This window comes from Phalacrocorax aristotelis, chromosome 23 (genome assembly GCF_949628215.1).
Source record: "Phalacrocorax aristotelis chromosome 23, bGulAri2.1, whole genome shotgun sequence".
NCBI lineage: Eukaryota > Metazoa > Chordata > Aves > Suliformes > Phalacrocoracidae > Phalacrocorax > Phalacrocorax aristotelis.
In genome coordinates, this window is record NC_134298.1 from 2,002,244 (window position 1) to 2,017,760 (window position 15,517).

Genomic DNA, 15,517 nt, shown 5'->3' on the forward strand with positions numbered 1-15,517 from the left:
CCGCGGGGAGCGGCGTGTCCCTGCGCGGCCGCCGTAAGTGCCGCCGTTAGGGGCGGGGCGGGCGGGAGTTTAAACGACAACGGCGGCGGTGCCTCCTCCTACCTCTCGGGGCGCCATGGCGGGCCCGGCCGCCCCTCGGCCGCTCCGCGGGAAGTCCTTCTACCTTGACCTGCCGAGCGGGCGGAGCGCGAAGGAGCTGGCGGAGGCCATCCGGCGCCTCGGCGGGGTGAGCGGCTACGGGGGGCCCCAACTCACCTCCCTCCCTTTGGGGGACCCTCATCTCCTCACACCTTCCCCCTGGGGGGGCCCTTCTCCTCACTTTCCCCCCCTTCTCACCCTCTTGGGGGGCTCCACTCACCCCCCACCCCCCTTGGGGGGGCCCTTCCTCTCACCCTGGGTGACCGGGGGCCTGAGACAGCCCCACCTCTGTCCTCAAGCTGCTCTTTTTTTAATGGCTTCCTTATTTTCCTGGTTGCTCCCGCCGTTGATTTGACCCCGCAGCGCATCCACCTGGGTCCCCGGTGGGCCTCGCCTCGCAGCCGGGGAGCCGCTCGGGGAAGGAGGCCGCCCTCCGCTGCCAGCCCCTCGCTGCGCTCCATCACCTCGCTGCTGGCTCCTTCCGGACCCATCACGGGGCGCTGGGCAGCGTGCTCCAACCCCGGTCTGCCGGTACCGGCTGCTGCGAAACTGCCTGCTTGCTCCTTGGGGGCAACTGGTTGCCTGCTCCTGGCAGCACCTTCTCAGTGGTGGTAACTGGTTGCCTGGTTCCTCCTCATCCCTCACAACAGCCTGTGGCAGCTTAATGTTTTAGGAGAGTTGTGGGACTTTCAAATGTTTCCTGGAATTCAACATAGGGTATGGTAGGGTAACGCCAGCCAAGCCTCTTTTGTCATGTAGCTGTTATGCTTTTCTTATGGCTCTCCCAGAAAAGCCATCTGGGCCCTTCCCCCATGAAGCTGTTGTTTGGGTGGATCCATATGGCATTCCTTGTAGCCTCTGCAGATTTCCTTGGTGCCGATATTGCCCACCAATTCCTTACATCTTCTCCCAAGAACCTTCAAAAAGTAGTATCACTCCAATCACCTGGGCTGGAATCGAGGACGGGGGCTGTGCCCAGCAGCTGGTCCTTCATCTGTTTCATCTTTCAGTTTCCTTATGACCCTTAAATAAGGTTTTGTCCTAATAGTTGTTACTATTCATTTTCAGATTGTTTAATCTCTCTGTTTGAGGCAGATTTCTCATGTGCACCCCAAAACTTCCTTAAATTCTTTAATGCTATGCACAGGTGTAAAATCTTCATTTAGCTCTTGTCAATGCTGTGTCTCTGCTGCCAGGATCGTGCCTTGGCTGTGGAGACATGTAGGGAAGCTGGCTTGTACTCTTTCACTTTTTTTTAATCACACCTTTATGCTGAACTTCCTGATTTCTTTCTGTCCTACCCTGGATGTGCTATCAACACTCAGGGGTGCTCTTCATTTCATAGCATCTCTTACTTAGCTGTCTATCTTCAAGTCTGAGAAATGCTTGCTCCCAGCAGTCAGTTATTTCTCTATGTAGCTGCAGCACTACTTGGAAATAATTTTATCCTTTTTACTGTCCCTCTAGCTTCTTATCGGGCATCATCTCAGGTCACTTCCCTTGCTGAAATGCAGTCTGCTGGCAGTGGAGTTCTCATTCTTCTTGGTCCTGTGGAGATACTGAATTCAAGTGCAGCATGGCCACCATCTGTAAAACGCTCTCCAACAGTAACAGCCAAACGCAAGCCCCATGTGTTGTTCAGGACTGTATTAAGAGCACCTTATGGCCTTGGACTTCCCCGTGGTGTCCAGAGCTCAGTCTTGATGTAGGGCTGATGGCAGAGCATTACTTGGACAAAGAGACTTTGATTTACTCTCTTCTGTGCTTGCAGCCCCCTTGATCTCCCAAAACACAAGGCAGCGTTGCAGGGCAGCTTGCAGTGTTGCTTGTGGTGCTTCACACAGGTGGGGTCTGGGCTCTCAGTCCACAGGGATTCTGTAATGCAGCAGAACTGGCTTGTTCAGCAGCCCTGGTTTCAGACTGCCTAGATTTTAGTCTTCCTGTGTGCTTCATACCTCCGTGTTAGTGCCCCATGGCCATTTGCCTTCAGCTGAGTTTCTGATAAGCCTATTCTTTGTATCCCCAATTTTGGTGGTTCTCCTCTTCCTTGGAGTTCTAGCTTCTGTGCAGAGCTGTGTGTTCTTTGGCTTTCTAGTTCCCTGCTGTCCTGTCCTGTTCTGTGTAGAGCTGCTTGTCCCAGCTGTTCATTTTCTAATTTATTTTTCTCAAATGTGTTCTGCCACACTGATGCATGATGTCCAGGGCTGTTTTATCACCTACTGCTTTTTTTTCCTGAAACCATTGTTTGAGTAGATAATGGTAAACAGTGTTGTGGAAGTATCAGTCTGATGGTTCTGATGGTTATTTGCAGTGTAGCTCTAGGGTGTGCTCCCTCTGCACATCACAGGATCTCCTCTCTTTCTGTGAGACAGCAGTAAGGACTGGAAGAAGAAATTACTTGTAGAAAACTAGTACTTTCAGCTGCCGCTTACTCATGTGCACAGTTAGGCTAAAGGCAGTAGCTCTTGCTTAGCAGGACTTTTTCAGATCAGAGTTGTTGGATGGTTTCAGAGCTGCCGTGTTCTGTCTCTTGCTGCAGGTGACCGAAAGCTTCCTAAGCAAAGAAGTCAGCTACGTGGTTTCCAGCAGCAAAGAAGCCAAACGAGACAAAGCCAGGACTCAGACTGAGATGTGGAGCAATGCAACTTCAGGGGATGCAAAAGCCATGAGCCCAGTGCCTTCTACCTCCAAAGGGAACCACACTAGACCTCACCAGAAGCTACCAGACACTGTAAGAGCTATAAAGGTTTAGGCCACCTCAAAGTTTGGCCCAAGGGATCTATAGAGTAGAGCCTGAGACCAGTGTTGGAAGGTAAAGTTGTTCCTGCCCTAAGGAAATATGTTGTGTGGTTTTTTCCTCTGGTCTGGCTGTTCATATTTGTACCAATGTTGCTCATGTCTGTGTATTGTTGTCTACTCAGATGTGCATATCACAGCTTTGAGCTAGTAAACAAGGAATATCTACTCAAGTGGCAGAGGAAATAGAGGGCTTGGCTAGCTTCCCAATAGAATCGGGAGTCTGTCCTCATGCAGAGGTGTGTCTAGAAGAGCCAGAGAAATGTAGCCAAGATAAAACTGCTGCAGGCTTTGGATGTGTACTCGCAGATGCTGGTAGCACAAGGCTGCTGTAACTCAGAAGGAGATCTACAAGGGCAGCTTGCAAGAAGGGATTTCTCTAGGTCCTGTTCACCCTGCCAGAGCTGGGCTTTCTGGTCAGCAGTGCTTGTGGCCAAAGCTCTGGTGGCCTGCGTTGAATGCAGGTGTCTGCTGGGAGCTGTGACCGTGGGGAAAGCCTACTGCCTAGGCCATGGGCATCTCCGCCAGCTGGGTCTGGACTGTGTGCAAGTGGGAAGCCTGGGCTGATGACAGGGGTTTCACTTGCTCATGGTGTGTGTTCCCTTGCTCACAGTGCTATCCATTTGTCTTACAAAGAGCTTAACCTATTTGCTGAAATCATTGGCTTGCAAATGAGACCCTGTTCCCAGGAAGGGATAGCAAGGGTGTTCCTAACCTATGCCAGCGTGTTGGGATGTGGCAGGCAGAGTTTCTGAGCTAAGTTGCTACTTCCTCTTGGCTTGCTCTGGAGTATTCATTGCTGTTCAGTAAAAGCCAAGCCTTGGCTGAACAGCTGCTTAGTGTAGACCTAATGGGCGCCTCTGCGGTTTACATTCCCTGGAAATGCCCAGTCCTGCTGTCTTTGAGATGGAGTCTTGGCCAGACTCTCCTCCCCAGCAGAGAGCAGGTATCACTAGAAATCATTCTTACTGCACAGCCACACTGACCTAAGCTTGCTGCTGCCTGGTAGGTTTTTGCTTTAATGTAGTACTTAGCTTCTTTCTCTGCAGGTCCTGATCAGCAGGGGGAAGGAACTGCTGCAGAAGGCCATGAAGAATCAGGTGAGCAGCGTGTGGATGGGCTTTTCTTTAACTGGGTATGTTAAAGTACTGCTAGGCAGCACAGAACCAGTGCCAGCCACTTCTCCAGGGCCTCTGCCTCCTGAAGGGAGCAGATTCAGGGGATGGTAAAGGTATGAAGCAGTTGGCTGTGGCTCTGCAGAATATTGTGCAGCACTCCTAGGCACTGTTCTTCATGGAGCTGTGTCATCCTTCCATGTGAAGTACTTCTAAGGCCTGTCCCAGTGATCTAGGTGCTCAACACAAGAGAATTATTAACACAAGACCCATTGTTAGATGAATTTTTAGCCCAGAAGAAACTAAAGCCACATAGCTGGGGCAAAAGGCTCCCCTGCAGTCCTTTCACTGATATCACAAGCGGCCAAAGGAATCTCAGTGCCCACTTAGAAACTCATGCTATAGCAGGGATTAAAAATTTGACCTAGATGCTACTGTTAATTTAGGGTAGAGAGAGCATGAGTTCAACCTTTTCTGCTGCGCCCTGATTTTAATAACGGCTACACAATGGTGGGTCAATTGGGCAACGGGAAAATCTCTCTAAACCAGATTTAGAGCTGCATGTGCGCTCACAGCCATCTCTGCTTTGAGCTGTACCTTGCCAAACCTCTCTGTCTGTACAGGACACCTGCAGTGGCAGCAGTATCCTGGCCAACGCTCGCCTGTGGGGAGTCCAGATCTTGCACGTGGATGGTATCCTTCTCTGTGGCCTGAAATTTAGCTGTTGGTAATTAGTGACTGTTGAGACAGGTGGAGCAGAAGTGATGTTGTGAGCGTGGTACAGGAGAAGGAAGAAATTGTGAGCAATACCCAGTACTTGACTGATGCTGTCCTGGATGTTGCCAGCCTTCAAAAACCAGATTTCCTTGTATGTATAGAAGATGCTGCTGTCATATATACAATAGAAAACGCTGAGTATGTTGTAATGTACTGAAGCTGTAAATTAGAAAATGTTAATAGCTTGGTCAGTTCATTAATTTGTTCCAAAAAGACCATTTTTACTAATTGACCTGGAAGTACAGATCATGATAATGGCAGGATTTGGTCATTTTTAATTAGGAAGTGCTGATGTTTGAGGACTTGTGCTGGAAGGCGCCTTCCATCCCAGTGATGAATGGGGAGGGGGTGACAGGAAAGACAGATGGTGAAACTCTGATTCTAATAATAGGTCTGGAGTAAAAGGTTCCTGAGTGTCCAATGACAGTGACATACAGCCGTGGCTGAGCTCGTCTGGATGTGTGATGGAGGCGGCGGCTGCTTGTACATGTTCCTGGGCAGCCAGCTCCGCTGATCCGCGGCGGTCTTGCAAGCCTGTCAGGGCTTTCAAATGTCGGGGTCTGGTCTGTGTCCTGCAAAATTTCAAACAGTATCTCATTTCTGCAGAGATTTAAAGCCAGCCTCCAGCTCTGCTAAAGAGCAAAATGGGGGGCCATCCCTCAAAGCACTCTTTCTCTGCTTCTTCTTGGGCAAACTGTGCAGTGGTGATGCTCTGCCAGGTGATGGCAGGCTCTGGCACTACGCGCTTTCCCCCAGTGTGGATGGGGAGTTACATTGTGCTGAGTCGATGGAGGGGAACAGCTCACCTTCTTTTGTTGAGCTATGGCTCTTTGACATCCCACCACGCAGAAATGTTGTCGTACGTTCAACAGCTGCTCCATGCTGCCTCGGGAGCGAGGAAACGGTGCCAGAAGACAGAGGTAACTGACCTAATTCCAGCCCAATTTGAGCTGTTCAGAATCCCTCGGTAGCTCTAAGCAATCCTTCTAGTCCTCTAGAAGACTAGAAGTCTTCTAATCCTCTAGTAAGGCTCATAAGCAAGGTGACCTGCTGGGTTATCATCCAACACTGGGCAATCTGGTGCTTCTTTTTATTGACAGAGGTGTCAAAATTCAAAGGATTTTCCCTTTTGTAATGTGAGGGTCAAAACAGATGAGAATGAAGCAGCCGTTAGTTATCAACCTCATCTGTAGCACAGCTAATACTGATTTTGACTTGTAAGGGACTAAGAGTAAACCAAAGATCACACGCAGCTAGTACACTGGCTTTCTGAAGTATATTTTAATGCATTGGAGAGGTCAGTGAGAAGTTGGGGCATAAGATCAGAGAGTGGCAGCCTGTATATTGTATTTAAAGTAACTCGGGAGACAAAATACCGGGGGGGTGTGATATAGTCTTTGATGCAGGAGCTCTGAAGTGGTGGGTGAGACTGCTGTAATCTCGCTTTGCTGCTCTGGGATCAGTAATTACAGTGCTGCCTGGGCTAGCTCCTGTACTAAATATGTCACTTTTTCCTTCAGGCAAAATGCCTCGCATCCGGATCAAAAATTCGCAAAGGTAGGCCCGGAAGTTGTGCCTGCTAATACAGCTGAGGATGTTATGCTTTTGGTTTCAGGCAGTGTTTTTAAAAATCCCATAAGCAGTTTGCAGCTCAGCTCCCAGAATCCTGAGGCACCTGAGATCTGTGCTGCTGGCACTGCATGTGGAATCCACTGGCTCAAACGAAATTTTGAAGAATAATGCATCCTACAGAGGAGAGCGTGTTCCTCACAACCCACTCGCTTCTGTTAGACTGAAATGTACTGCTGAGACACCAATCTAGGGATAACACTTCCAAAGGAGGGAAGGGGGGGGAAACCAGGTTCTCATCTGCAATTAGACAAGAGCCAATTGTGGTACTGAGATTGGCACCAGGAATGTAAGTTAATTTGTGACTTTGCTCGTTGGAGAGTGAATGCTCAGTAATATCTTGGCAGACTCCAACCTGGATTTTGCGTGTGACACTTGGAAGACTATTTTCCAGTTTGGGGGAGAAGGTGGTGAAAAAAGGCTTGGAAAAGCTGTTGGGTAAGGCAGATTGTCTGCTGCAAGCTCAGAGCTCTTCATTGTGGCATGCTCTGAACCCTGCCTGGGGACCTGTGGTGACAGCTGAACCGTTTGTCACTGTTCAGCACTCTGCTGTGAAAGCTCAGGACCTGTGCACCAGCCTGAGTTTTATTTGGGGCCCTAAACATGGCCTTGCTTTCAGAAGTGCTAAGCATTTGGCAGCATTTATGTGGGAAAAATTGATCCTGTACTTAAATAGCTACTTTAGCGGTGTAACAGCACATTTGATGTAAGCTCGGGATGAGGCTTGAGGAACTAACTGGTGAGGACAGGTGGACTCAGCCCTTCTGGAGGATGAGGTTAAAATTTCTTTGGAGAAAATAGCACTGAGTGCCAGGATCGCAAGAAAACAAAACACCTCACCCTTCAGAGGCAAGAAGGGAAGGCACAGCCTTGGTTTCAGGGTCAGGCAGACGCCCTGTGGTGTTCATTTGTCTTAACCAGGTCTGTACTCAGATTTCCAGGCTGAGCGTAATGTTATTGCTTGCGAATTGAACATACCTGTGAGACAGGAGGGACCTGGTAGCTGCTTCTCCCAGCCTGGCTCTGAAAACCACCTCCCTGAATGCACTGCTGAGGCTTTCTTCTGCTCCCTTAATTATATATTATGCCTCTGTAGGAAGCATAGCTGCTGTTTGTCCTCAGGGACCAAGCAAAGGCCAGACAGCGCTCTTCAGCGGTGTTCTCGTGCCAAGCTTGGCTATGCAGCATGTTGGTTTGTCTCCAGCAGCTCTTAGTGCTCCGAGTTAACCATCCTGGCCTGAGCCTTTCTGAACTCTGGGCTGTTGTGTAAAAGTAAAGGGAGAAAAAGGTGCTGGAAGGGTTGGTGCGGAGCCTTGTGCACGTGCAACTGCTGCTGCAATTTTTCTTACAAACTTGTCTCTCATGCTTGGCGGCGTGTTATGTTGAGGATGCATGATGGTTTTTAGGATTCGAGTCAGAAGTGGAGGTTTTGGGTTAGGCCACTGGCTAATAAGACTGAGTGGACATTAAAGATGCAAGGGGCTTAGCTGAATGGTCTGTCAAAGGTGAAAACAGTCCCCGGTTGGGCTGCCTCTAGGGTTTGGTCACCCTGCTGAATACTCTGGAGGTGAAGGCTGTTGTAGGTTACCCAAAGAGCCGTTTTGGCTGTGCTTAGCCATCACTTGGCATTCACAGGTGTCAGAAGTACTGCTGAGCTGGGCTCTGTAGCCCAAATCTGTTGGGGAATGAATGAATGAAGTAGGGAATTCGGTCAAGGCAACTCCTAACCAGCCTTCTTTCTCACAGGAAAATTGAAACCCCCTTTTCTGAAGGTTGAAGACCAGAGCAGGTAAATGAGGTTTTTCTAAACATCACAGCCAAGCTATAGCAAAACCTCAGGGGCAGTGAATATCCTGTCCATAAGGCAGAGCGTGGCTTCCCTGAAGACCCTGCTACGCACTGGGAAGTTGACCCTTTCCTAGAGGGAGGCAAATAGAGCTTAGAGAAACAATCTGGGTGGCTCATATGTCGGGGGGAAAAGGTGTTAAATGAGACTTGGCGAGAGTTTTACTTCCTTGCTTGAATTCCATTTGTGATCCTCAGCAGGTCACTTAATCTTCTTGAGCCCTCTGAAATGAGGAAAGAGATTGAAACACATGAGGTCAGGGCCTGTAACTTGATGACAGCATCCAGCACAAGGGGATCTGATCTCTGCGGTGTTTCTAACAACTCTGTAACTCTAACCAGTATCCAGAGTGCTAATTAATTATTCTGAAGAAAACATTTAAGGCAGCTACGGAGTCAAATATTAGGTTTTACATGCTGCATGCAACAAAGTGTGAAGAGAGATGTGATCTGGGAATGAAAACCTTCCCATGCTGCTGGGTAGCTGAAAACATTGCACTAGCTGCTGCTGGTGTGCCTCAGGGGTAAAAGGTGGGTTTTCAGCTGAGCAGGCAAGCCTGCCTTCTGCCCAAAACATCCCCCATCAGTGCTGTTACTGGGAATCGGGTTTAATAATTCCAGTGAGAAATGGGAGATATCTGGAACAGCCAAATGAAAGGACAGCAATGGCCAGTATCCCATCATAAATGAGACAGCACTTTGAGCCCCTCTAAGGGCGGGGGCAGCTCTCTAACCATGCTGTCACTGCCAGAAGTCTGACATCCTGATCTGCTGCTTTCAGGCAATTCCGACCCTTCCATCACCAGTTCAAAAGCTTTCCTGACCTGAACTTCCAGGCACCCAAAAGCTCCAGCCCATTTGAGCCTCTGAAAAGCCTCTCAAATGGTTGCAGAGCCAGGTAAGTTGTAGCTCCTGTGCAAGTTTTGAACACAACTTCTCTGCTAACTGCTGCCCTGCTGCTTCCTGGGACTTAGAGACTCACTTGTCTGTTCTGGGTTAAGCAGCCACAGCTCAAAGGCAGCACTGCCTCCCCGGCCCTCACGCAGGCAGGCAGCTGGGTGTCTGCTGATGCTGTCAAGTGAGGGCAGGGATGATCTTTGCTGTACCTTGCAGGGGTGTGGAGGGCTGTCCGATGCGCAGCAAGGGGGAGAAAAGCCCCCGATCCACAGTGGTCACCGTGCCAAAGAAGAGGAGGGGATTTTGTGAGTGCTGCCAAGAGACCTTTGAAGAGCTGCAGAAGGTAAAGGCTCCCCTGGGACCTGGTCCCTTGCAAAAGCTATGGGGGCCACTCGGCGACTTCATTAATCATGATGTGCCCGTTATCAGTACGAACCCTTTTGGAAGGAAGGCAGATTCCTTCCTTGTGGTATCTTGTAGGATCAGCCTTGCAGATGAAAGCCATAGTATATCTGTGCTCTGATGACCTGGTCTAGGCAAACAATGGTTTTGAAGATTGGAGCATGACATGCTCATCTCTGGGGCTGGGAGAGCATCAAGGATCATCCTGTTACCTGATCTGTAAGGCGGGAAGCCTATTCCACAGCAGCTGGGGGACACAGGCTGATTAAGAAGGTGGGAAGAGGTCTCTTTATTTCCTGGAAAATGCCAAGCAATGTGGCTTTCAGAGCCCAGCCTTTAGTGATAGACAGTACGTATTTGGAGCCTGCATTTTTTTACTAGCTGCTGGGGAAAGCAGTAGGCTGCCGTTAGATACAGACACAGCCTCCTCATCAGCAGGTGTCTATGGGAACAGAATACTCGCTGTAGGCAAGCGGGGGTAACTGCGTTGCCTACGTTTCCCAAACCTGCTTCCAAACAGTGGGTCTATCTGGTGAAAAGCCTACTTGCCCTCTAGTCTGTTAGGCTGTGGGAAGTGGCTGTTACTGCAGATTTCCCTTCTGTGAAAGGATGAGCGTTGCTAAAAGGGCCTCTGCCACCTTCCAGCACCTCCAGAGCCTCCAGCACAAGCGGTTTGCCCTGGACAACTCGCAGTATGTCCCTGTGGATAGTGTCATCTCGCAGCTCACCAACAACTTTGTGGAGCGATCAGCCACGTAAGTTTTTGCAAATCTGGTAGCTCCTGGAGCTGAACAGCAGCGTGGTGCTGGGAACAGGGCCTGAGTCTCTGTGCTGCTGTGGTACTGGTCCCTAGCTCGTGCCCTGTGCCAGGGAACTGGCCAGCAGGGAGCAGAGGGCTGCAACTGGCTCTGCAGAACCTGGCACCTGCCAGGCAAGGTTTAGACGAGCCGTGGGAGATGGTTTTGTGTTTCTGTGGCTTCTTTGCTTCAGGGAACTCCCTGGGGACTTCTAGTGCCTCTTAAACTAGAAAAGACAGCTGAGCCCATCTCTTCAGTCCCCATGTCTGACGCAAAGCCCGCTGCTCTGGTAGTGCTCCTGTGCCCAGGCCCTGGGTTGTTGAGAAGGCTGAGAGATCCCTCGTCCTGCCCGTCTCCTTTGCCAGCAGCAGTATCACTGCTGAGCCTCACCAGTCTTAAATGTCTTACTGCCTCCTGAGCAAGGGCTTCAAATATCCTGCACTGCAGAAAGCCCTTCATCTCACTGGGGAGAGGGTGTTGCTAGGCCTAGAGAGAGCGAGCCTTAACTGATGGTTCTTCTCAGGGTGCCGCAGTCCTGCCTGCCAGATGAACGCTTAGTGCCTCAAGCACAAGTTACTGGAGGAATTGAGATGCTGACAGCAGAGCTGGGAAAGGAAAGGCAGCAGCCTGAGCATGGTGCTGTGGAACTGCTGATTGGTATGGAGCATGATCATGGCCTGAAGACCAAGGAAAGTTCCCCTTGCCTGCCCAGGGACAGGATCAGTAATCCCAGAGAAGGAAGAGGGTTGTCAAAGAGCTGCTCTCTGGGGCTGCCTGTTGGAGAAAGACCCACCAGAGGGGCCTGTGCTCTGCATGGCCCCACAGAGGAGTCTGCAGTGGGGAATACAGATTTGGGCTGGGGGACTTGCCTAGTGGCCGCTCATGTTGGAGAGGCAATTGCTTCTTCATCTGAACCTCATAAACAGCACGTGCTTGGGCCCATCAGCCATCTTCCACAAGCACTGCCTGCCTCCAGGAAACACCACCTCTTATCCAGACAGAGCACCCAGGTAGGAAAGAAGCCCAGGCTGGAGCTGGGCGGTGGCCCCTCTCTCTACAAGCAGACAAACCCAGTGGATGGTGGGGTGGGTGTGCAGGGAGCAGGACAGATGTCTGAGCCAGGCTTGCCCAGTGTGGTGGAAGCTGGCAGCTTGCCCCTAAGCACAAAGCTCTCCAACAGACCTCATAGCTCCCTTGGTTTGGACCTGTGCCCATGCGGGAGCCCTGGGGACCCTGCATCACTGCCAGGTTCCCTTGAAGCTGTGTCTGTGGGCTTTGATCGTGCAGAAGCTGCTGCAGCCAGCACCGTCAGCGAGCATGGCTGGAGCAGAGCGAATGCAAGTTCCCAGGGGAAGCAGCTCAGAGGGGAGAGTGAAAGCACAAGAAGAAATGTGAACAGTCCTGATCGGGAGAGCACAATGAGCAAGACCGGCTGTCCTACTGGCTGGTTGCCCTCTCCAAAACTGCCTGTGGCTGAAGCCAGATGTTGCTGCTCGCTCTGTGTCAGAGCAGCAGAAAAAATAGCACCTGAGCTACCTGACCTCCCAGGCCACAGGGAAGAGTGGGCTCCGTGCCCTGGCCTCCTTCAGCCTCTTCCACATAATGCACAGGCTGATCATGACTTTAGCAAAAGTTCTTCTGAGTCAGACTGGGATGTCCCGCTGCTCTCAGGGGTCCAGGATGTCAGGGTTCAGTCTGTGGACAGGGACTTGCTCCAGAGGACGCGTATCAATGTGAGGGACAGCGGGTATGAGTCTCAGCTCTGCTCGGTCCTGAAGCAGAAGTCAGAGCTTGCCTGGGCAGGCAAAGAGGACAAGAACTGCTGGAACTGCTGCACAGAGACCAAAGGAGCCTCTTTCCCCATATTTGAGACATTTTTTGGCAGGTGGACTAGTTAAAACCACTTCCTGGCTGTTCTCTGGGCCCTTAGTGGAAGCTGTGAACTGGCTGGAAAGGGATTTAACAAGCTGCCCTCCCTGTCAGGACCAGGAGGTACAGCCAAGAGCTGGAGTGAGGACTGCCAGCTGCATGGTGGTCTCCAGACACTGCAGCCAACCTGGGCAGCCCTCCTGTTGGGAACTGATGGGTGAGGTGGTGGTTTCACTGTCCTTGGCTCTGGGATCTTCCCTTGTCTCCACTGGTAGCATTTAGAGCCAATAGCTTCCTCCTTTAACTCCTCACTGGGCTGCTGGCAAGATGGTCTTTCTCTGGAAGTAGGAATATGCTCTTTGCCCTTCCAGACTGAGAGCATGGCCTGTTCCTCTTCTCACCCAGTCCTTGGAGGTGTAGAGATGGTGAAGAGGAGGGTCCTGGGAGTGAGAGCTGTGTTCTTCATGTGGTTTGGGGTTTTGTTGGATGTCTTTGAGTATTTACAGATGTTTGGAACTGGTACTAAGTTCAGGGGTTTTAGCAAACTTTTAAACTTTGAAATAAAATGAAAGAGGAGATCCTACTCTGCTGTCTGTTGGGTAAAACTTGTCTGGTGGCATTAAGCACAGCCAGCTCGAAATTGCCTGAAATCTCCATCGGTAGAGGCTAGGTGGTGAGTGGGCAGGAGCCTTGCTGGAGAGGGTCTGTGGGGGTGGTGGCGGGCACCAGGCTGGATATGGGGCAGCAGTACCTCGGGTCACATAACATCACCCTGTATGTGATTTGCCCTAGGAATGATGTGGTCAGTAGGCTGGGGGGAGCTGCAGGGGGGGCCCCAAGCAAAGAGGGACATGGAGAAGCTGGAGAGCAGTCACTGGGGCTATTGACCTCGCCTGGGCATGGGGTGAAGGAGAAGAGGTCAGGGCTGGACTAGCCTTGCCAAGAGGAGGCTGAGGGGTATCTAAAAGCAGGTTGTCACTTCTTGAAGGGCAGCTCCAAGTAGGATGGAGCCACCCTCTCTGTGCTGCTAGACATCCCAAACCAGGGCTTCTGAGGTGCAGGTTGGGAAGGGGAAAGGCTCCCTGCCCAGGAGGGTGGGACAGCCCTGGGCCAGGCAGCCAGAGCAGTGGTGTCTGTCTGTCCTTGGAGATTTTCAAGCCCTGAGTGAAGAATAACCATCTTCCTTTGTTCAAGCCCTGAGCAGCTGGGTAAGGCAGCCCTGCTGGGAGCAGGAAGCTGGACATGAGGCTTTAGAGGTTTCTCCTGAGCTCAATTGCCCTCCAGTGCAGCAGCCAGACTCCAGCTCTTCATTGCCTACTGAAGAAGCTATACAAGTCATGAAGGGCTGAGCCACACCAGGCATGGGGCTCTGCTGTGGGCATGTCCCTGTAGGTGCCTGCTGGCCCAGCTGAGGGATAATCCCTGGAAGGGAGGTAGGAACAGGCTTGGTGCACCAACTGGCTGACACCTTGGTGTGCTCGGTCTCCTGGAGGCAGCGACCAGCTCTGTGTCCCTTGGGCAGCGGAGGGGTGACTTGGCCTGTAGTATGAGCCAGGCGGGGGTCCCTTCAGGCCATCAGTGGGAGCTGACAAGGTGGTCAGTTGTCCCCTGCAGAGGCTGGGTCACCTCATGGCAGCGTTGCTCAGCGGAAGAGGCAGGGAGCTTCCCTGGGGCATTAGCAGAGATGGGGTTGGGAGACCAGCTGGGGGGTGAGGGTGGTGGTTCTTCACCAAGCTCGGCCTTTCTGTAGAGGGGTACAGGAGCCCTGATTGCTGCCTGCTCCCTCCTAATGTTGGCCAGTGACCTACATCATGGGCATCCCTGGTCCTGGGGACTTTGGGAGCTGCTTTGTGGACCCTTGGGGACTGTTCAGGCCTTGGGTCAGATGCTCTTGCTGCAGGTGTGCTCACTGCCATCTGGTGTAGACCCCTCCTGTGAAGCATCCATCCCTTTGTCACTGTGGTCCTGCAAGGACTGCTGGGAGAGGCTGGTGACCCTGTAGACCTCCCTGGGGTGCAGAGCAGCTGCTCAGCTGCACTTGGTGCCACCGGTTCCTCGCCTCGTTGCTTCATTTGTGGCTAATTATTGCGTGGAGGAAGATGAAGGCCTGAGGGCGGCAGGTCATGGCTTTGAAGCCTGTGCTGAGCTTCATGGGAGGGGCGTGGGGCTGTTCCGGGCAAGGTCTGCCCTCGAAGTGCTGCTCAGCAGCTGGGACCACCGCAGTGTGGCCGAGGAGGTTTCCCAGAGCCCGTTTCCCCGTGCAGCTGTCTGAAAGAACCAGCCTAGGAGCTGCTTCCCTGCGTGCACCAGCCCCCATGCCTGCGGGGTGGGCGGATGAGCCCCCAACCTGAGCGTGACCCCTCAGCAGCTCTTCTCTGCTAAAACCAGGCTGAGATGAGCCTGCCCCCCTCCATCCTGGAGCTGCTGCAGGTTTTGGTTTGTTAAGGCTCTGCAAAGTGTCGATGGTAACGAGGTGAGTGGCAGAGCTTGGGGAGGGGAAAGGAGGAGAGCTGGGGCTGGTGCCCATCCCTGCCCCCGAGCCTCAGGCACATCCCTGCCCTGTCCTGCTTGTTCTGCCTTTGCTTCTGCCTCCAACCGCTTCTGCCCCCCACTTTTGCACAAGAGCCATGAAAACCAAAGCGGCTGTTGTTAATGAGGCCGCCAAGGGGGTGCGGGTGGGGAGGGGGCCCGTTGCACCGCTGTGACTCACAGCTTAAAATACTGAACAAACGTGCTGGCAAGGCAAGTCCGGCACTTACACGAGTGGCTTTGAGCTGCAAAGTTGCCACCGGGTACCCAAAGGCTGTTGGACCAGTGGGTGTGTGAGTCCCAGGGGGAGAAGGGAGCAGGTGTGTGGGGTCCAGAGGAAGGTGCTTGGAACAGAGAGGGGTCCCTGAAGAGGGGGGACACACGCCAGCGTGGCTCTGCGGTGCCCTGTTGTGGGGGGGTTGGGTGCTGGCACACAAAGGGAATCCTTCCCCCAGGTTTATCATGGCCCTGGGAAGTGCCGGGAGGAGATGGTGGGGCTCCCCAGGTGCTGGCTGCCTTGGGGAGGGGATTGGAGCCTGATCTGAGGTGGCACAGAAGCAGTTTGGCTGGAGTCATAATGCAAAATGGGGCAAAAAGGTTTGAAGCTGGGATGAGTCACCCTGGAGGAGGGCGAGGTATGTGACCTGGGGGTTCAGGACCCCTGGCTTGGTCTTTCCAGGGGGCTCTGGGTTCTTCCTGTGGCAGCCGGCCTCTGGGCTGCGA

At 52.2% G+C, this 15,517-nt stretch overlaps 1 protein-coding gene across 1 annotated transcript; it reads left to right on the forward strand.

Annotated features, from left to right (window-relative positions):
* The first annotated feature begins 55 nt into the window (after positions 1 to 55).
* Positions 56 to 12,848, forward strand: DBF4B (DBF4B-CDC7 kinase regulatory subunit). The gene is made up of 11 exons (XM_075117063.1): positions 56 to 226; positions 2,678 to 2,869; positions 3,984 to 4,034; positions 4,673 to 4,742; positions 5,676 to 5,746; positions 6,347 to 6,383; positions 8,202 to 8,244; positions 9,082 to 9,198; positions 9,414 to 9,540; positions 10,245 to 10,354; positions 10,920 to 12,848. Exons 1-11 carry the CDS (start codon positions 116 to 118, stop codon positions 12,292 to 12,294), a joined length of 2,304 nt encoding a protein of 767 aa, XP_074973164.1. The 5' UTR covers positions 56 to 115; the 3' UTR covers positions 12,295 to 12,848.
* Positions 12,849 to 15,517: the final 2,669 nt, after the last annotated feature.